Consider the following 21732-nt stretch of genomic DNA (forward strand, 5'->3'; position numbering starts at 1 on the left):
AGCTTTATCTGGGAATGTGTCAGGCCCCGCTCTAGACCTGCTGAATCACTGAATCAGAAACTCTGCAGGTAAAGCCTCGCAATCAGTTCTAGAAGCCCTCTCGGTGACACTGATGGAGGTTAAAGCTTGAAACCAGTGCTTTACACTGTGCCTTCAGATTATAAACTTGTTTTGTTTTCTGGCAGAGAGAAGAAAAAAAGGAAAGGATGAAAAAGGGAAAAAGAGGGGAGGGGCAGGAGAGAAAATCAGAAAGATGGGTAAATAAGACCTGAGCAGTCCGGATGGGAAGGCTGTTTACTAAAGTATGACCAGCAGCATGGGGCTCATTTAGGATCTGGGAGTATTATTCCAGAGCCTTCCTGAGGAACAGTGCGGCAGAGGGATATGTTGACCCCCGGCCAGGGTGACTGGGCAGAATACACAGAGAGCGGCCAAACTGCTGCTATCTTGTCCAACATGTGAGAGGACAGTGGGGCGTTTCCAGGTGGAATAAGAGTACAGGAAAGCCCCAGTTGCTCTCAGGGTCCCCCAGGATGGACACACAGAGGATACTTAGTAAATGCTCTTTGACTTGACAAAGATGGAACCTTAGTAGCCTACACTGAGTGTCCCCAGCTCATACTGATCTGGAGAAAGTAGGTGGGTTTACTGGGCCTGGTCTGCAGGGAAGAGCACGACATGGTCTTAGGGCATCCGCTGTGGCCCCTCTCCCTGACTGCTGCGAGACAGCTCGGCTCAGGGGAAGGAGCCCCAGGCTTCAGTACAGGGACACCCGTTCTTACTAGTGTGTGGCCTTAAGCCAGTCACGAACTCTCTAACCTTCAGGCTCACTCCTCCTCTGTAGAAGGAGGATCACAGTTCCTTCCAGATGTTTCTGCTCAGCATTGTCGCACCTGCACCTATACATACAATACTCGGCACACAATAGGTGTCAAATAAGTATTTTTTAAGTAAAAATAAAAAGGAAGGGGGGGGCTTCCCTGGTGGCGCAGTGGTTGAGAGTCTGCCTGCCGATGCAGGGGACATGGGTTCGTGCCCCGGTCCGGGAAGATCCCACATGCCGCGGAGCGGCTGGGTCCGTGAGCCATGGCCGCTGAGCCTGCGCGTCCGGAGCCTGTGCTCCGCAATGGGAGAGGCCACAGCAGTGAGAGGCCCGCGTACCGCAAAAAAAAAAAGAAGGGAGGAAGGAAAGAAGGAAGATCGGTTGATTTTTGTGAGGCTTATATGAAATAACGCTTTGAGAATGCCTAGCATAACATTGTTGGTACAAAGATGTACTGCTAAGCGGCGTCTATCACAATGAGGAGGAAGAGAAAGAAAAATCGATTCAGAAAGAAGCCTTCTAGGTGCCTCGAATTGGGCCTATGTCCTTGCTGAGCATCTGGCCCTGCCCCTCCCACTCTTCTCTCTGCACCTACACTCGCTCCACCTTCCAGCTTTACCTAAGGGGCCATCCCACTTGGGGCGCTGAGTCCATAGCCTTCAAGTCCCATGCGTAGTAGGCGGTCAAAATGACCTTAGAACTGAAATGAACTGCAAGTGTGTGGCCAGACTTGGGGGGGGGGTGGTTCCAAGTGGGACTGACACATTTTCGATCCCTGTAACTAAGGAATTACATGTCAATTATTTTAGGTTGTTTTATTTCTACGATAGGTAATCATTGACCTTTTGGTTAACACACGTCCCGCATAGTCATAGTAAGCGTTTTTAGTAATACCCTTCCCACGTGTTGTTAAGTTACAGAAATGCCATTAGCTGCCTTCATTTATATGATTAAAGGGATGCTCTCATCTTGAGAATGTTTGGATATCCCCTGCCTTCCCTTAAATACCCCTCCCCCTGCCCCTTTGAACATCAGTACAAAGGACCAACCTGCCAACTCAAGAAAGGAGAGAAACTGGAAATGGTATTTATTACATTTGCTGAAAGTCCTTGGTTATCAATTCTTCTCCAAAGAGCATAGGTTTTGGGAATCAGACTTGAGTTGATCCCAAACCCACCTACTATCAACTTCGTGACCCTGAGCAAGTTACCTAACCTTTCTGAGCCTAAATTTGCATCTATATTCTATAGGGATCTTGTTTGGATTAAATAGCCTCTGCAAGTATATCTACAATAAATACACACCAAAAGTTAGTTTCCTTCTTTCACCAGTAAGTCGTGCAAGCACACCCAACAAATACAGACCATCGTAAAAAGTTAAGTTCTTGCCCAGACCTTGGTTGCAAGCTTGGACACAGAGAAGGATGGACGGGAGAGGTTTATGTTCATTCAATGAGACACACAGCTCCTTCTTACCATCTGAAAGAACTGATGGGGTCCGAGAAGTATTCTTCTATAGTTTGGGGTCAGCTGTGGTAAAGACAATCATGGGGAAAGGTCCTTTCAGGCTCCTTGCCAAAAACAGAGTATCATTCTCTTCCACCTTTTGGATGTTTTTTTTCTTTTGTTGTGGTATGCAGGCCTCTCACTGTTGCGGCCTCTCCCGTTGCAGAGCACAGGCTCTGGACACGCAGCCTCAGCGGCCATGGCTCACAGGCCCAGCCGTTCCACGGCATGTGGGATCTTCCCGGACCGGGACACGAACCTGTGTCCCCTGCATCGGCAGGCGGACTCTCAACCACTGCACCACCAGGGAAGCCCCACCTTTTGGATTTTGATGGCAGGTGGAACAGTAAAGATAAGGAATGGGCTTAGACTTTGGAAAGTGAGTACTCAGGGGTCATCAGAAGATGCCTTCCTTTGGAATGCTGTCAACATAGAGAGTGCCTGCCGCACTGACAAGCACAGCACTGGAAACGGACCCCATACACACACGCAGTGATCCACTGTCTACTGTAAAATGAGCAGCTCTCTAGCTCTTGAGCAAAACAGCAGCAGCCTAGTGGGTGTTTGTGCCCAAGAAGAAATCAGAGAGAAAAAGAAGGCTACCGCCAGGGACACTGTTCTGACCTAAGCATTGTTCTCCATCGCCTTTTGGAGAGTCATAGTCGGTTTTTCCCTATTAGTATCGGTAGGCTTTGTTAGTTCTTGAAACACCTCTTAAAAGGCACTGTAAACAGTCCCTGTTGGGTTATTGTGCCTTCCAGCTAAGCTTGGGCTCCTGGGGCTGGCTTGGAGGTCAAGCTTGAGGGCTGCCCTTCTCACCCGTGGCCTCCACAGCCTCCCAACCGTGGCAGGGTTACAGGAGGACACTGAACTGAGGAGATCCATGGGAGGACAGGCAGAAATGAGGCTCCTGTAGGGTTTTAGCTGCACAACGGAAAACAAAACTGCAAGTAGGTTTCCAGTAGGACTCAGCTAACTGTCTCATCAGTGACTGTTTATTTACTTCTTTGACCAAAAGCCAATGAGTGAAATGCGGAATTAGCCCTGAAGGCAGGGGCCAGGGCTTCTGGTGACATTTGCTATTGAAACTGAGCTGGAATCAGTCTTTGACCTGCTGGGGATAAAAAGAAATTGGTATTTTTAGGGCTCTTCTTTGGACCGTAAATCGGCAACCCTTGAGCTGGGGGGAATTACCAGTATTTGCCACCTTCCCTCACTGGCATTTTATCTTCTGAACACATCCAGTTCAGACTGCAGTGCTTTTTACTTTCAGCTAGCCTTGGGAACCGGAAGGGTCTCAAGAAGGCATTGCAAACAATGAATAATTCAGGCTTTGGCAAGGACACACAAGAAGACTGGAAACCAGATGCAGTTCAGTCACGCTCAGTCTGCTGGCATATCCCGTATCGGAAAAACAGTCAAAGCAGTGGGTTGAATGGTGGCCCCTCCGTAAAAGCTATGTCCACGTCAAACCCCTAGAATCTGTAAGTGGTATCTTGGATGTGGATTATCTGATTGGGCCCTAAATCCAATAACAAGTGTCCTTGTAAGGGATGCACAGAGGAGAGACACACAGAGAGAAAAGGAGGAGTGTGAAGCGAGAGGCCGAGATTAGGGTGAGGCTAAAGAACTCCAGGACTGCCAGTAGCCCCCAGCAGCGAGGAGAGATCCCCCCAGAGCCTCTGCAGGGGGCCCAGCCCGGCAGGATTGTGGACGTCTGGCCTCCAGAAGCGGGAGAGGACACATTTCTGTTGTTTTAAGCCACCTAGTTTGTGGTGACTTGTTACAGCAGTCACGGGAAACTAACACACCATATGCTGGAGATGGTGCTGGGGTCAGGGAGTAGCCCGTAAGCCAACAGAGATTCTCAAGGAGGCTTTTTGTGAAAAGGAGAAGTCCTGCTCTGGGCTCTTTGTAGCAGTGCGCTTGGCATGTTTTACTTTTTCCTCTATAAACTCGAATCCCCTGTTTTATTAATCTACTAGAGGAAAGAAAGAGCCTACTTCTGTCATCCTTCCTTAAAGAAATTGACCGTTACGGGCAAGGGGCATGTTTCCTCAACCAATTTTGAGAGCTGCCCCATTCTTTTCCTTACATTCCTACCACTCCAGCAGCCCAGAACGGTGTCTAGCCAGCATATTACATGTTTATTAGTTTCCTGAAGCTAATTTTGCCATCTTAAGCTCCTTCAGATCTGCCTCTCTGCACCCAAGGCAGGAGGAGAATATAACCGAGGAAAAGGTGGACATTTCTTACTCTATTATCTCACCTACCACGAAGGAAACTCTGTAAATCTTTTCGCAGCCTTAACAAACCTTTGGTTTACAGGAAGCACAGGAGATTTGATCTATCCTCAGTCGTGCCTTTCAGAGGACCCCAAATGTCAATTTTTAAGTTAGCCAACATGCAAGCTAAGTATTTTAACTATCATTTTATTTCCATCCAGGCCAAGGGACAACTTAGAAAAGGTTCTGTTCTAAGTACATAGCCAACGAAGTGTGGAAGGGCCACGGGTGCCGTTGTTTTGAAGGCAGCCTGTCAGTCATTGTGATTGAAACATAACCCCAATTGCTTCCACAAGCATAATAAGATGCTTTGCAAAAGGCTGTCGAATTGTAGGATGTAATAAAGTCTGCTTAGCTTCAGTTTCAGTGCCGCAGGGTCCTAAAGCACGAGCCCCATTTCCTTATGCCTTGGGACTTGTTTGAGTTCCTTTGGTGCCTGGAAATGACAGAACATAAACCAGACATTTAGTTAGAACAAACAGCATTTTTTTTGAACCATGGCAATAAACAAAATGTAAATCTGCTTACTGCCGATCTCTTAGATTGCCATTAACACGTTACACGAAGCCATATAGATGTGGGGCGGTGGCGTGACATAGGTGGATTCCAGCCCTGCAGATGCCCGTACTCCCTGGATCTCCACCTGTTCTGTGGCTTCTGCCCACAGCCTAGGCCCCAGAGGTCAACCGCATGGTCTCTTAATCTGCTTTAAGGACGCAAGTCTTATATACAAAATGAAGCCAATTCAGACCTTGAATTAGATAAGAATAGATTCTCAAATATAGACATTATCAGAAGTACCTGGCAAGCTTGTAAGAAAAACACAGATTTCTCCAGCCTGTCCTCCACGTTCTGAATTAGCTGGTGTGGAGAGAAGGCCAAGAATCTGTGCTTGTTAGCAAGCGTCCCTACGATCATAGTCTGAGGCACCCGCCGCTGGATGGGGGAATTCTTGAGCTAGTGTGTAGCATGCAGAATCAGCTTTGCTTCAAGGCCAAGTTACCTGAAGGGTTTAGGCCAGGCCTAAACAAAGGACTTCTACTTATAAAACAGGAAAGTGGGGGAAGCCCTTTAATCTTATTTGCGGAAAAAAAAAAAAAAAAAAGATAATTCCTAGCTCACAGAAATGTATTTCATAGCTCTGATACCCTCTCTTTACCCCAAAGGAGAAGCTGTCGGATACATGGCTTCTGGGCCTTACTCACTGGGATTAGTAACGTGGGTGTGGTCAGGAGCTGGATTAGCCGGGGCTGACTTGCTTGGGGGACATTCCAAGGGCAGACCATTCCAGGAAAGGGAAAATTAAATAGGAGGGGGCGAAAGAGCAGAATTTTACAGGCTAGATTTCATACAATTTGGGGGAGGTTGAAAGAAAAGGCTCTTAGGAGATATTAGGGGCAGCTACCATGGGTGTGATATACGAAGAGATTTTGAGAACCACTGTGGAGAAGCACAAATGGACTTTCCTTCAGGGTTTTCCAGAGACTTCAGTGAAGATTTACATGGCTTTTCACTTACTGTTCGCTATTCATGGCTTTGAGCGCCAACACTGTGGACACAGACCTGGGAGGCCAAGGTGCAAAGACCCAGCTTCCTGCTCGTTCCCGTGTGTAGTTCAAGGATATGCTCAATACCTCAATACGGGCCCATTCAACCCCACTGGGTGAGGACACACGGGCACACACTTCAGCCTCTGGCTCATGCAGTGAGTTTTTAGTGAGTCCAGCGCTATACTTTTTCTGTAAGTTCATAAGAAGGCCAGAGAGCAAAGGGCAGGCAGGGCATCCCTTTGGAATTACATCTGCTCCCTTCCAGGATCCAGAACACAGAAACCAACTCACTTCTGCTTCAGCCTTCACACTTCGGTTCAGGATCCCCTCCCCGCCTCCCCGCCTCCCCAGGTCCACTGATGTCTGTAAGTGTGGCGTGGAAAGTAGGGGGTGGGTACCAGTCAATTTGCATCCTCCCAACCCCCTGCAGAAGGGGGCCTGTCTCATTCCTGTGTGATGCTGGGATCTTTCCCTGCTGTTCCCAGCACCACCCATCTTGCTTGCACACGTGCGTCATCTCCCGCTCATTCATCATTGCCCGTGTCCTTGAACGATTATTGCCTCTGAGTCAGAGGCACCTGTGCAGGCCTGAAAATGGATGTGCCCTTTCTTTTCCTCCGCCTCACCTGTCGAGGGCAGATTTATGTCCTAGGAGAAGTTTCCCTCGGTTTTATTTTTGGTCTTTTAAACACCGCGGCCCTGTGTTATTTCCTTCACCCGCCCTTCCCGACACCAGCCCTGTCATTTCTGAATCTCCCGGGTTGCCTGTGCGTCCATTCCTGAGCAGGCCTTCTGTCAGTCTGCTTCTGATGCTTCTGCAAAGCATGCCTCACACGGCCTTGGCATTCAAGCCGTCCGCCTGGCTACTTAAGGCTCTGTCTTCAGCAGTTCCTTCTCTCCAACTAGCCTGGAAGCTTTTCATTGCCAGAGCACAGCGAGTGAACATGTTGGACTTTGAGACTTGGGGCGGAAGCCCAGCCTTGTCATTTACTGGCTGCGTGTGTGTGTGTGTGTGTGGGTGACGTGAGACGTGCAAGGTTGGGGCTGCGGGAAGGACTGAGTGGGTGAACACACGTAAAGCGCTCAGAGCCGTGCCTACCGCATCAGAAGGACCCACCAGTGTGAGCCTCTGCTGCTGTCCTCATCACTGCTTACTCTCTGTGTTGCACAGCAAGGCAGAGGCCACCAGGCAGCAGAGGCCCACGAGCGTCAAAGCAAGTGAAAGTCAGGCTCAGCTACAAGGCCGGAGATTCGGCCTCATTATCCAAGAGGGCACATCTGGGCAACGGACTCACCTTGCCATCTTCCGGTTGGACTACATGTACCACGTGCCCTTCATGTCCCCACTTCCCTTTGATCTCACCTTTAGGCAGTGGTGTTTGCAATGCCATGTGGGCGTATCAACAAATGTCTTTACTGAAGCATGAATAAGGCTCTAAGGAGGTGCCAAGAGTTGAACAATGAGATCCTCGAGGTGCTTCCAGCCCATCTGGGGAAACCCATCACACAGGGTGAGGCAAGGCAGTAGATAATCGGGTGCCAGGTGAGCAGTCCAGAAAATGTGGGCTTTTGGGGTTCTGAGAACAGAAGCCCAGAATGTCTGAGGTTTGACTGATCCCCCTGAACACGTGCTTTTCAAGTATTTCTGTGTTCCTGAGGAACACAGTGAAGATGAGCTGGGACTGTCCCCTCCCCCTGCAAGGCCACGCTGGAGGAGGAACAGGTGGCATCACGAAGCTCAGAGCAGGGGTGGCTTTACAGAGCAGGAAATGGAGACAGAAGGGAGGCCCCGTCGCTCTGCAGGGTAGAAGAGATTTTTGGAGAGGGGAGCTTTGAATTAGGAAGGAAAATAAAACAGTCCGATGGAGAAGATGTAAGTAAGTTTTGTTTTGTTTTTTAACATCTTCATTGGAGTATAATTGCTTTACAATGGTGTGTTAGTTATTGCAGCTCTATTTACAATAGCCAGGACATGGAAGCAACCTAAGCGTCCATCATCGGATGAATGGATAAAGAAGATGTGGCACATATATACAGTGGAATATTACTCAGCCATAAAAAGAAACGAAATTGAGTTATTTGTAGTGAGGTGGATGGACCTAGAGTCTGTCATACAGAGTGAAGTAAGTCAGAAAGAGAAAAACAAATACCGTATGCTAACGCATATATATGTAAATAAGTTTTGAGTAAGATCTGCTGTGTGGGCTGTAATCCTTTTGCCCATCTCTCCCTGAAACCTTCAGGAAAGTCTTTGGAATCGATTTGCAGTTTGTTGTCCCGCCTGAGTGAGTACAGGGTAAAAGCAGGGGGCCAGGGGATCCCAGCCAGGGTCTGAACTGAACCACGCCAATGTTTCCTTAAACATGAGGGCATCATCAGGCTTCCATCAGGCAGAGTCCTCTGTTTCCAACAGTTCCAACCACCCTCTGCGTATATTCAAGGGAACCTCTTCTTACTGTGTCAATGAAGGAGACTCTTCCCTATTAACCCTGTCCCTCCTCCATCCTAGAGGCCCAGGGGAGGAGGACCCTTCTGTCTTGAAGCTAAGAAAACAGATCACTGTCTCTCTTTCTAAAGATGAACCTGGGTGGGAGCTGACCCCAGGTAATCTACCTTGGTAGAGTGTCAGAGGAACTTTGGGGACCATAAAAACACAATCTGCCTTCCTGTTTCTTTAAAGTAGTGTCTCTCACCTACTTTGTGGTTTAGACCCCCTGGGGAGGTCTAAACAATACCAAGCCTTCACCCCAGCCCTAGAGATTCTGATCTAACCATCTGGAGCGTGGCCTGGGCTGGCAGGGAATTATTAAGTGTGAAGGTGAAGCCTCCAAGCTTGTCTCTCTCTTCATTCAATTCCAGAGTGTGCTCCCAGGAAAATGCTCCAAAGGCCCAAAGCAATTCAGTTGCTGGAGACAGGTTTCAGGAGGCTTCAGTGGCAAATATTCAACTTCTACTAAGGCTGTCTGTCCTCTGCCCTCTTAGCAGAGCCACACGTACGGGACAAGTATTGTCCATCAAAGGTAGTGCCTCTTGCCCGCAAGGATGAATAAATTAACTTGTTTTGCCTCCATCCCAAAGCTGACACAGAAATGGTTTTAAAACAGAGTAACTACACTCGCCCACAAAACAAAGCTGTGAGACACTAACATAAAATTCCTCTGTAATAGCTCTCTCTTTTTTTTTAAAAAAAGTAATTCTTCGTTTGTAGCAGGCTCCAGATACAGGCAGACAGCCGTGGAAAGTCATTTTGCTCACAGCAAAAGCAAGGTGAGCCATTTTCTAAGGGCAGGCACCCCTGACCCCTGCTTTTCAGTTTTTTTCTTAATAAACTGGTCTCAGAAATTGGACCACAAAAGCTGCTGATGGCCATCTCTTACAGTACGTGGGTAAAAAAAGAAGCTGGGGGAGAAGAAATGGGAAGGATCAGAGAGCCACTCTGACTATGAACCGAGGCGATGCAATTATCCATCCATTTACAGCCAGGAAGGGGTTACCCTTCCCCAAGGGCAGTGGCCAGAAACCCAGTGATGTGAGGATGGACTCAAGAGAGCAGGGCAACTTCCCAGCACTTTTTCTCACTCAAAACGGTTCCTCTGTGGCTGGTTACACCTGCGGATCAATAACACAACTTCCTACTATGAGAGGGTGTTACTTAACTTCCCTTTAAACAGGGTCTGTTTCCCAATCCTCCGCATTTGTCACCTTGAGCGGGGTTCCGGGCACCATGTGGCCAGCCCCCCTCAGGAGGGGAGATGCAGACCTCTGCCCTGAGGCGGGGTCGGGGCTCACCCCGGGGCTGTCCTTTATGGAGTGGCCACAGACTCAGCATTGTCACTCTTCTCTTTGAAGGGATAAATCAAACACAAAGAATATTACTCAGCCATAAAAAGAAACGAAACTGAGTTATCTGTAGTGAGGTGGATGGACCTAGAGTCTGTCATACAGAGTGAAGTAAGTCAGAAAGAGAAAGACAAATACCGTATGCTAACACATATATATGGAATCTAAGAAAAAAAAATGTCATGAAGAACCTAGGGGCAAGACAGGAATAAAGGCACAGACCTACTAGAGAATGGACTTGAGGATATGGGGAGAGGGAAGGGTAAGCTGTGACAAAGCGGGAGAGAGGCATGGACATATATACACTACCAAACGTAAGGTGGATAGCTAGTGGGAAGCAGTTACATAGTACAGGGAGATCAGCTCAGTGCTTTGTGACCGCCTGGAGGGGTGGGATAGGGAGGGTGGGAGGGAGGGAGACGCAAGAGGGAAGAGATATGGGAACATATGTATATGTATAGCTGATTCACTTTATTATACAGCAGAAACTAACACCCCATGATGCCAGCGCTTGTGGCTGTGAGTGACTTACGCAGCCCGGCATCCCCTCGTGTCCTGGGAAATGCAGCTACACGAGCTTTGAGGCTAGGTGTCGGGAGGGAGACGAAGCAGAGCAAACCCACCCCTAGGCAGCTCGTGCTGCTCGTGGGCATGTTCTCGTGTCCCGCTGGAAGGCAGTAAGGCTTCTGTCTTCCCTGTTTGGTCCGTGGATATTCACGTCCCTGTATCTGTGCCTCGCAAAGACCCTCCCTAAAAGGCTTCCTCGTTCTGACGGAGTTGATGAAGAACAGCCTTTATTTGTCTCTAAATCTTTAGCTGATATTACTTTTCCCCAAGACTCAGTGGAAATGAAAAAGGATTACTTCATATTTCCTTCCGTCTTCCACAAACGAAACTAATTTTGAGAAAGAAAGTCCCTACAATGTGAAACACTTTCCCTTCCTTCAAATCCTCCAAGGGGCAAAGGAAGAGCTAAGAGGCCTGCGTGCTTTGTCATTTACTTTGTCTGGCAGCTTCTTCTTATCGTGCTTTTGAGGGTGACCTTCCTCCAGCATATTCCTTCGCTCTAGTTGTGCTCTCCTGTTATAATAGAATTTTCGAGCCAAGCGTGGAACAGGCTACCTTTGATAATTAATGGTTCTGAGAGTTTGCTGAGTGTGTTATTTAATTAATGGCACTTGTGTCTGGAGTATCTACAACTCTGTAGTTGAATAAAAGGTATATTTGCTGAGAGATTATAGACAAATCCTCAAGGATCGTGACGGTGAGAATTTGTCGGGGTTCAGCACGTTTAACAGCCTAATGGGGTCATTATGTCTTTTCCTTTCCACCATTTAAAAGGCACTGAAGTTGATAGAACTGTGTTCCGTTTGCCTTGTATGTAAGCTGAGATTACAATCCAGAAAAATCCTTAGGCTAATGGATAAAAGTCTGTTACCTGAAGCAGAGCCTCTCATCAAAAACAGAGATGACATCTTTAATGTTGTATTTTAATGCTATGAAACTGATGGTCAAATAAGTTATGGTTTACTTCAGTTACTCACAAATAGGCTAACGTGAATTACGTTTAAGTTCTACGTGGCACCAAAAGATCAAGGGTAGAAAACTGGCAAGAAAACACAGTTGAAGGCTACTGGGAATAGTGCCTATTTCACACTACCCTGCTTCTCCCGAGTTTCTAGTGCTGAGAATGAAATGCAGATTGTGAAAAGACAAAGATGAACGTATCCCGTAGAGAGGTGTCAGCTGCCCATATAGGGAAATCTCTATGGTTCCAGCTCTACATGTGTCCAGATAGACTGTCAATGCAAAGGGTCTAGTTTTAACCCTGTACCGTCACTGTGTGTGCCTGAGCAAGTTGTATCTGCTCTCTAGACCACAGTTTCTTCCTTTGTAAAACCACAGGTTGAAGTAATGGCTCTTTAAACTCCCTTCCAGCCCAAAGATGCTCAGAGTCTCGGATTTTTCTCCATAGGGAGATGGAAACTTTCTCTTCCGCTGATAGGAGAGATAGCTGATTGCTCACCTTGGGGATTTAAGGGTTATTTTGTCCAGGAAGAGACCCCTGGGGAAATGCAGAGCCCTATAAGAGTGCCCTGCAAGGGGGCTAGGAGGCTCACCTATTCTCCAGAGCTCAGGTGGATGGTCCAGGGGAGAAGGCCTCAAGCCAGGGCCCCCCCCGCCCCACTCTGTCCCTCCCACTGGAGACCTCCCCACCCCTGGCAGACAGTGGAAGCAGAGGCACTGGCTCAAAGGGCTCAACTGGAGTGAGGAGAGAGGCCCTGAAGGCTGTGCTCAGAAGCTTCTCTTTTCTGGGTGGGAGGGAAAGCCATCCGTCCAGAGCATCGATTGGCCAGCTCCTGTGCTAGGTGTGTGCAGCCTTACTTATGGAAAACTCATTTAATCTTCACTTCAGTCCCAAGGCGTAGATACCAGAACCCCAGTTTAACAGCTGGGAAAAAGTCACACAGTAAGTGCAGGATTGGAACCAGATCTCCTTAACTCCAGAGCTCAACCCCTTTTCACAGGTTCAATGTCCAGCATAGTAGCTACCACCCACACATGGTGAATGAGCACTGAAAAACGTGGCTAGTCTGAATGGAGATGGGCGGAAAGTATAAAATATCTACCGGCCTTCAAAGACTTACTCTAAACAAAGAATTTAAAATATCACATTATTTTTTTATATTTGTATAATTTTTATATGAGGAATTTTTCATACTATAAAGATATGATTAAATTTGGATATATTGGGTAAATATAACATATTATTAAGATTAATTTAATCTGTCCTTAACGTGGCTTCTGGAAAATGTAACAGGACATGTGTAGCTCACATTCTGTTGCTATTGGACGGCACTGCTCTAAGACAGTATCCTGGGGTGCAGGCTCTGGGGAGAGCACACAGTGAAGCTTCTCTGGGGGTGGGGGACCCCTGGGCGTATCTAAAGGGTTGACTTAATATTTAAGAGCATGGGCTCTGGGCTCAAGTTAGGCATGTGACCTGTTAGCTGTGCAACCTTGGTCAATTTACTTTGCCCACCTGTGCCTCAGTTCCATCATCTACATATCAGGAAAATAGCAGCATCTACATCATAGAGTTGTCATGAGGCCTAAAGATGACACAAGTGAAGCATTTAGTATAGTACCTGGCCCAGAGAAAGGTCTAGATTCTAAAGAAATATTGTCACTCATTCATTCACTCGGTGTTTTTGAGCACCCCTGAGATGCCAGGCACTGTTCTAAGTTCCAAAGACAATGGCCCTGTCCTCGGACACTTACTTGCTAGTGGAAGGTACAGACAAACAAATAAGTCTATAATATGATGACAGGTGATCGTGAGCCCTATGCAGAAAAGTAAGGCAAGTTTAAGGGATAGGAGGAAACGGGGCTCTATTTTAGGTTGGGAACTTGGGGAAGGCCCTTCTGAGAAGATGACATTTCAGTCAAATACAGAATGGAGGGAGGAAAGGAGAGAATTCCAGGCAGGAGGGACAAAAAATGCCAGGGCCCAGAGGCGGGAGCTTGTCTGATATAATCTAGTAACTGCCAGGGAGCAGGAAAGCTGGAGGCAAGAGTGTGGGGCAGAGTCAGGGGAGATGAGACTGGATCCTATCCGGAGTCCATCTCTGTGGCCTACAAGGCCTCCTGTGATTAGGTCCTGGTTGGCTTTACAAAGTATGGGGGGGGACATGATCTGATGTCCCATTTAAAAGGATCATAAACTTAACATATTTCCTATTTTAATATGTTCATTCTTTTGTATGATCTCGGATGAGTTTGAGGGTATAGATGGGTATTTTAAGAGTCAGGTCAACAGTTGACATAAGATATTCTATATAAAGAAGCTATATTTTTAACTGCAGCATCATGAAACCTTACCCAGAATGAGGGGAGTTCTTAGGTTTTATTGGAAATAATTTTCTTTTAAACTTTTGCACTACTTTTCATTTCCATTGAGTGTCATTCTTTTGAAGGATTAAAGAAATAAAAATTAACCACAAACAAGATCGTCAAACTTAAAAAGAAAAAAAAAGAGAAAAAAAAAACCTGCTCAGATAGACAACAGATCATTGAAAGGAGAGTATAAAGCAAACCCTTGATAGGGGCGTCACAGATAAATGCTGATTCACTGCCTTGAGCATTTTCCAAATGGATAACTCTGGAATCTGCGAGAGTCACCCGAGAGATAAGAGAGGGGGCAGAGTTCTAAGGGAAGCCCTGTTACAAAGCTTCCCTTTCCCATAGCTATCTATGGCTCTGGCTTATTTCTAATTAAAAAATGATTCATGCAATATCATGGGCTTTCACTTCTTCAAAACAATACCACCCCATCAGCTCGCAGCTCAGAATGCCCACAGTTCTTACCTTTTTTGGAGCCTCACTGGAACACGACATGGAGCTTTAGAGGAAAATTGCTAAGAACATCTAATTACATTCAAGGCCATTTTTTGCCTGTCTTAAAGGAATGAAAATGATGTGCCGGTTTTTATAGCCCTTCTTGACCTAAAGATATCTGCTGGTGGAAAGAGAATCCTCAGTTGGGCTCTTCTAATGCTTTAATTATTATGTGATCTATCATCTTACGTGAGGACTCGCACACTTCGAAAAATCTCTTAAATGTGCATTAAAATTGATTGGCTAACCCTAGACCGTGGGGCTGGCTCTTGGAGGGCATGTAATTGTCTGTGGGCATGGGGTGGTAGACACAACTGACACAAAGTCAACTACTTCATGGTGGGATAAGGTAGAGAAATCGATTTGGCCACAGGTAGGATTGACACTGTACTGCCGACTTGCGCAGAATGCTGTCACACGCTTGCTTGTTCAGATTCCTCAGCATCTCTGGGGCAGGGATGCGCTTCACCTACTGTGCCTCAGACAGTGTTGGGCTCCAAGTGGGACCTCAACAAAGAGTTGGTGGTTGAGCTCTAGAACCTCAAGGTTAAAGAGGTCCTCTAGGAGGCAAGCAATCTGGGTCCATGTTGTAGCCACGACTCTTGCTGCCAACTAAGGAAACCCCATTCAAATGAGCCTCCAGAGAAAAGTGCCTTTTCGACCTTTTAACTATGAAGGATGGGGTGGCTGTAGACAGTTCTTCTCCTCCCTTTATCTTTTGTCTCCCTTTCCTCTGGGGGATTGTCCTGCATCAGACTTCTCCAAATATAAGCAGGATGCATGCCAGTAGCCTCAAGTCTAGTCTATATCACCCCTTCTAGGACTTCTCTCTCTATGTCCATACACCAAACGGTAGAGAAGCTCTCTAACTGGCCAAGCTGGAGTCACATGCTTACAACTGTGGTTTTGGAAGAGGTTGGCAGTTCCAAAGTCCCATGTCTGCTACACGCATCCTATTTTCTGTTTGACTCTCTCAACTGTTTTCTAAATGTTTTGAAATCCAATGGCTAATTACAGACTTTTGGTGAAAACCCCCTATCTCTAAAGGAAACCCTAACTGAAAGGTTTTGAATGGAGCCCTTGGGAGTCCTCACTGATTCCAGGAATGCAATATCTTATGCCTTATGCCACGGCGGATTAGCTGTGATTCACTCCCCTTCATCAAATGCAGTTTTAGTTTTCAGGCAAATATTCAGCCCATAGCCGATGCTGCATAGGGAAACAGGACAGCACTGTCTCTTTGGCAGAGTGGTTGTGATGATTGGATAAAGTGACCTGTGCAAAGCCCCCAGCACAGAAATCACCAAATACTGGTACTTTTCCTGAAGTTAGTGAAGAAGCAAGAGTAAGCTCTATCTTGCACCTCAGCTTCATTGTACAACTCTTGTCTTTAGTTAGCTAGGATTTAAGCAGAGGAGGCCATTTCTATACAGAGACCCACCAGTTTTAGTGTAAAGTTAAGTGTGGGCTGCAGAGTCAGACTGCCTGGGTTGCCCAGACTCTCCACATATAACCTGAGAGTCCTTGGGAAAGTCCTATAGCGACCTTAGGCCTAGTTTCCACATGTGAACATTGGGACAATACTAGAGGGTTGTTGTGGGGGTTAACTGAAATAAAGGCTGCGAAGTGCCTGGTATAACTTGCCCATAATGAGATCTCCATAAGTGGTATCATTAAGAATCATTAATAACGAAGCATCCTCTGTGGTGGTTTCCCCTTCTCAGTTCCTGAAATAATGATCTTCTAGGCCAGCATGGTCCCTTAAAGTCGGGGAGGATGGCCAAGACGAGGAGAATCGACTTTCTGATGTAACAGTGTAACTGACAGTGGGGGTCTGGCTGCGCGCCACTCAAAAGCCAATAAAGAGGCAAGGTTGGTGGAAAGGAAAGTTTGCTTTAATTTGGATGCCGGCGAATGGGAGTGGGGGGGAGGGGGGGATGGAGGCGGACTCCTGTCCAAAGGCCAACTCCCCCCGCCCCACCCGCCATTACCAGTGGGCAAGAGCTTTTACAGGCTGAGGGGGAAGGGGCTACATGCAGAAACAGCACAGTCAGCTCCGACAGTCATCTTGAAACTGGTCACGGGGTGGTCTGACCAGTGTCATCTTGACTGTTTTAGGTACAGTTAATCTTCAGTTCCAGTGTCGGTTTGTTCCCACTTCCTTGAGGCCAATTCTCGGAATTATGGCAGCTTCTAACATGGCTACAGTCTAGTCATCATGTAGTTGACTTCTCCCACCTCCTGGGGGTTTCAGTATCTACAAGACAGCTCACAGGACATGGCTGTGAATATTATCTATAGCCCTTGAGGAGGAACTAAAGGTTCTTGGCTTTGTTTACTAACTGAACTATTACTGTTTTGTCCTGTTTGACTGTTTTCCTTTGTTTCTGCATTTTCTCACTTGTCTGATTAAACTTGTTCTTCGGCTGAAGTTTTTTTCACAGACAGAAGGCAGGCTGAGGACACATGGGGGAAGGACCATAGGGTCCTGCTCCGTTTCAGTAGTGGAGTGACTGTGAAGAATATATGTGGCAATTATTCTTTTCTGTTTAAACTTATCCTGGAATAATTGAATATCCAGCCAGCAATTAAACCATACATTAAAGTCAATCTCTTCCTTCCTTTTCTTTTGTCCTTAACTTAAAATTTTTCATTTATCTGATTTATTTTTAGTCCTTGTTACGGTGAAATATAACATATACAGAAAAGTGCGTGTGTGCGTGCGTGTATAGAGCTCACAGAATTAATACAAAGCCAACGTGTCGGGCTTCCCTGGTGGCACAGTGGTTGAGAGTCCGCCTGCCGATGCAGGGGACACGGGTTCGTGCCCCGGTCCGGGAAGATCCCACATGCCGCGGGGCGGCTGGGCCCGTGAGCCATGGCCGCTGAGCCTGCGCATCCGGAGCCTGTACTCCGCAACGGAAGAGGCCACAACAGTGAGAGGACCGCGTGCCGCAAAAAAAAAAAAAAAAAAAAGCCAATGTGTCTTGCCACCAACCCATGACAAGGAACAGAACATTGCCAGCCCTTCCACCCTCTCACTCCACACTCCCCTCCCCAATCGAAAGCTCCTCCTTGCCTCCTCCACAAAGGTCAGCACTGGGCTGATTCTATGATGATTGCTTCCTTGCTTTCCTTTATGGTTTTACCCTGTAAATGAATGTATCTCTAAACGCTATAATTTAGTTTTGCCTGTTTTTGAACTTTGTGCGAATGCAGTCTCACAGTATGTATTCGTGTTTCTGTTGTTCTGCATTCTTTAGACACTTGATATTTTCAGTCTTTTACAATTTTGACTATTGTGGTGGGTATTATAGTGGTATTTCATTGTGTTTAACGTATACATTTCCCTGGTGACTAAGGATTACTGGCCATTTTGAGACCTATTTTTTATGAAGTGTGTGTTCAAATCCTTTTTTGTATTTTCTACTAGGCTGTTGACTTTCTCTAATTGGCTTATACATTTTTTTCTTTTTCTTTAAAAATATTATCTTCTGGATACCGGCCCTTCATTGGTTGTATATGTGGCAAATAGCTTCTCCCACTCCGTGTCTTGCATTTTTCTCTCTTACTCTCCCTTAATGGTGTCTTTGATAAAACTAATTTGAATGTAGTCCAGTTTATCAATCTTTTTTAATAATAATGCTTTCTGCCCTATTTAAAAAGTCTTGCCCGATAGCAAGACCATGACAATATTCTCCTATATTCCCTTCTAAATTTACACTTCAGATTTTGAATTATAATCCACCTGGAACTGACTTTTGCATATGGTATGAGGTAGGGTATAGTTTCATTAGTTTTCTACATGGATATCCAATTTTTCCAGAACCATTCGTTGAAAAGATTTTCCTTTCCCCATAGTTCTGTGATGTCATTTTTATCTTATATCAAGTGTTCATATGTGCCTGGATCTGTTTCTGGGCTTTCTAGTTTGTTCCATCACTCTATTTATCCTTGTACCAACACCATGCTCTCTTAACTTTTGTAGCCTTGTAATAAGTCAATATCCTTTAGAGTAAGCCCTCCTATACTTCTGTCTTGTTCTTTTAATCGTCTCTGGCTATATTTCCATCAGTGTTTTAGAACTAATTTTTCCAATTTTACAAAAAAAAAAACCCACCACCACCACCAAAAATTACGGCATTAAATTTATAGGTAAATGTGAGACAGCACTAAATTTATAGGTAAATCTGAGTAGCATTAAATTTATAGGTAAATCTGAGAAGACTTGAGTCTTTATAAAACTGAGTCACTCATGTCTCCATTTATTTAATTCTTCTTTAATGCCTCTTAATAACATTTTAGTTTTCTGTCTAGAAGCTCGCATATCTTTAATTATTCCTAGGCATTTGATTTCTGATATTAATAGAAACTAACTTTACATTTTTTCATACCCTGTGTGGTTTTATGGATGGTTTGTGTGCCCCCCAAATTCACACATTGAAGCTCTAACTCCCAATGTGATAGTAATTGGAGATATGGCCTTTAGGAGGTAGACAGGTTTAGATGAGATCATGAGGGTAGAGGCCCCACAATGGGACTAGTGTCCTTATAAGAAGAGTGAGATTAAAGCTCACTCTCTCTTCTCCACAGGAGGACACAGTGAGAAGGTAGACAGCTACAGGCCAGGAAGAGGGCTCTCGCCAGAACCCAACCATGTTGGCGCCCTTATCTTAGACTTCTAGCCTCCAGATGTAAGAAATAATTATCTGTTATTTAAGCTACCCAGTCTATTGTATTTTGTTATGATAGCCTGAGCTAAGACAATGGCCGAGAAATTCAAAACTTGCATATGTTGATCTTATATTCAGAGGCCTTGCTAAGCTTTCTGATTAATTTTAATTGTCTCTCAGTAGATTCTTTTGAGTTTTCTGCATGCATCATATTGTATACCAATAATGACAGTTTTATTCCTTCCTTTCTAATCCTCCTATCCTTTTATTTATTGTTCTTGCCTTACTGTACTACCTGGGACCTTGGGTACACTGTGAAATAGCAGGGCTAATAGTGCATATTCTTATCTCATAGCAGTCTCAGATGAATAGTGTTCAACATTTCATCCTTAAGTACAGATTCCTTCCTAGCTCTAGTTTTTCTAGAACTTTTACGTTTATGAAGTTGGATGTTGAATTTGATCAACTTTTTTTCGGCATCTACTGAGATGATCCTATCATTTATCCGTTATTAGTCTGGTGAAAGGCATAAGATTAGTCTAATGTGTTATTCTTTTCATAGATCGTGCACACACATTGCAATTAATCTGTCTGTCTACCTATAGGGTATCCTTTTAAGACGGTGGCATCTGTGTTTCCATGTGCAATTAGTCTGTCTTTTTCCTTTCTGTTATGTTCCTGTCAGGTGCATGTGTAAGGCAACTCATACAACAAATTGAGAAGTGGGAGAGGTTTTTCTTTTTCCTTTTCTCTGGCAGAATTTGTTCCACCAGTCATAAGATTCTTATTGAGAATCTTATTCAGATTCTTGTTTCTTTCTTAATTGTATGGTAGAATTCACCAGTAAAGCTATCTGGGCCTCACATTTTCTTTGTGAGAAGGGTTTTAATTCAGGTTTGAGTTCTTTAATAGTTATCAAATTATTCATATTTTTCACTTAGTGTCAGTTTGGGTAAACTGCATTTTTTTCTAGAAAAATAAATTTAATCCCAATTTTCAAACTTATTGGTCTAAGACTATTCATTATATGCTCTTCTCCTTTTTAATGACTGCAATATCCACAAAGATGTTTAGCATATTACCTTTTAGCTTTAATTTTTTTCTAATAAATGCATATGAGTCATAATTAAAAGTAAATCACCCTCTGAACACACCTTTAGTTGCATCCACAAGTTTTAGCCTTCTTCGTTCAGTTCAAAATTGTTTCCAATTTCTACTTGATTTCTCCTTCTTTAGAATCCCTTTTGTATGAGTCTGCTGGTGGTGAATCCTCTCAGCTTCCGTCAGGAAATATGTTTGTTTCATCTTCATTCTATAAGGATATATGAACTGGGTATGGAATCTAGGCTGGCAGCTGCTTTTTTCAGCTCTTTAGAGATGTCATTCCATGGTCCTTTGATTTTTCTGTTGTTGTCTTTGGTCTAAGTATTACTCCATTGAAAGTAAGTTTTTTTTTTTTTTCTTTTTACTATTAAATCTAACAAATTACTCTTTGGATCTGATTTTCTGCAGTTTTACATGATGTGCCTAGGTGCGTATTCTATACCCCCCACTCTGGGTTTGGTGTGGTCTCGAATAGTTGGATTGATGACTTTTGCCAGTTTTGAAAAATTCGCAGCCATTGTCTCTTTAAGTATGTCTTCCACTAGAACCCTATTTTGGAACTGTACATAAGTATCTATTAGACTTTCTCAGAATGTTCTGTATCTTCTGACCTCTCATACTTTTTCCCACTCTCCTTTCATCTCTTCATGGTTCATTCTGAATATTTTCATATGGCTCATCTTTAAGTTCACTAATGCTTTTTCTGCCTGTAAAAAATATGCTGCTAACTTCATTCATTGGGCTACTGTATTTTTCAGTTATAGAATTTCTGTTTGGTTCTTTTTCACATCATCTCTGTACTTTTAATAGATTCTGGCTTTCTGCTGAATTTTTTTTTCAACCTGGTCCTTTCTATCCCAAAAGAAAGTAAACACAGTTATTTTAATGGCTGTGTCTGGGGATTCTAACCTTGTTTATATTGACTTGTCTCCTCATATTACTGTGCAGAGTGTGTGTCTGCGTGTGTATGTATACACACTCGTATTGGGCATTCTATTTGAAAAAAAATTATTTACAGAAATAATTTAAGATCTTGAATGGATTTATTTTCTTCCAGAGGTTATTTTTTTCTTTGCTTCTTCCAGGAACCCCATGGGACTAGCAATTTAGAATCACCTTACTTCAATTTCTGGGACTGAGACTTTCTCAACTGCCCAGACGTTTTGAAATTGGGCTGCAGTTGATACCAGGGCTAGTTTACATCTGGCTCACTCTTTTTCCAAGGGCATCACTTTCCCAGATCTTCACATTCCCATCCAGGTATGGGAGATTTAGAGAGGGCCCTGCCATTGGCACCCCAGCTTTTATTGCTTTAGCTCCATCTGCCTCTCTAAGACTCATTGATGCCTTCAGGGGACAGGCAACCCTTCATCCTGGGCTCCTCTCTCTGCATTTCTGTCCTTTCTTGGATCTTGACCCTGTACTCTCGTGATACCTTTTTACCTTTAACAGATGTTTTCTTATACTCTTGTGTAATTTTTCTAGTTGAACACAGTGGGTAGGTTGATTCAGATTATTTGGTCTGTTAGAAGCAGAAGCCACACTTCTTTTTTG

The 21732-nt window shown here is 44.9% G+C and overlaps 1 protein-coding gene across 28 annotated transcripts in view; it reads right to left on the bottom strand.

Annotated features, from left to right (window-relative positions):
- Nucleotides 1–4511: 4511 nt before the first annotated feature.
- The window catches only part of FHIT (fragile histidine triad diadenosine triphosphatase), a 1435777-nt gene continuing 1418556 nt past the window's right edge, over nt 4512–21732 (bottom strand). For all 28 annotated transcript variants that reach the window (XM_079935606.1, XM_079935605.1, XM_079935595.1 and 25 more), the window contains one exon: nt 4512–5049. Coding sequence is in view for 1 of the 28 variants with exons in the window: in XM_079935614.1 (XP_079791740.1) it covers nt 4993–5049 (57 nt within the window). In the remaining 27 variants the exon portion in view is untranslated. The remainder of the gene's footprint in view (nt 5050–21732) is intronic.

This window comes from Stenella coeruleoalba (assembly GCF_951394435.1).
Source record: "Stenella coeruleoalba genome assembly, chromosome: 10".
NCBI classification, from domain to species: domain Eukaryota; kingdom Metazoa; phylum Chordata; class Mammalia; order Artiodactyla; family Delphinidae; genus Stenella; species Stenella coeruleoalba.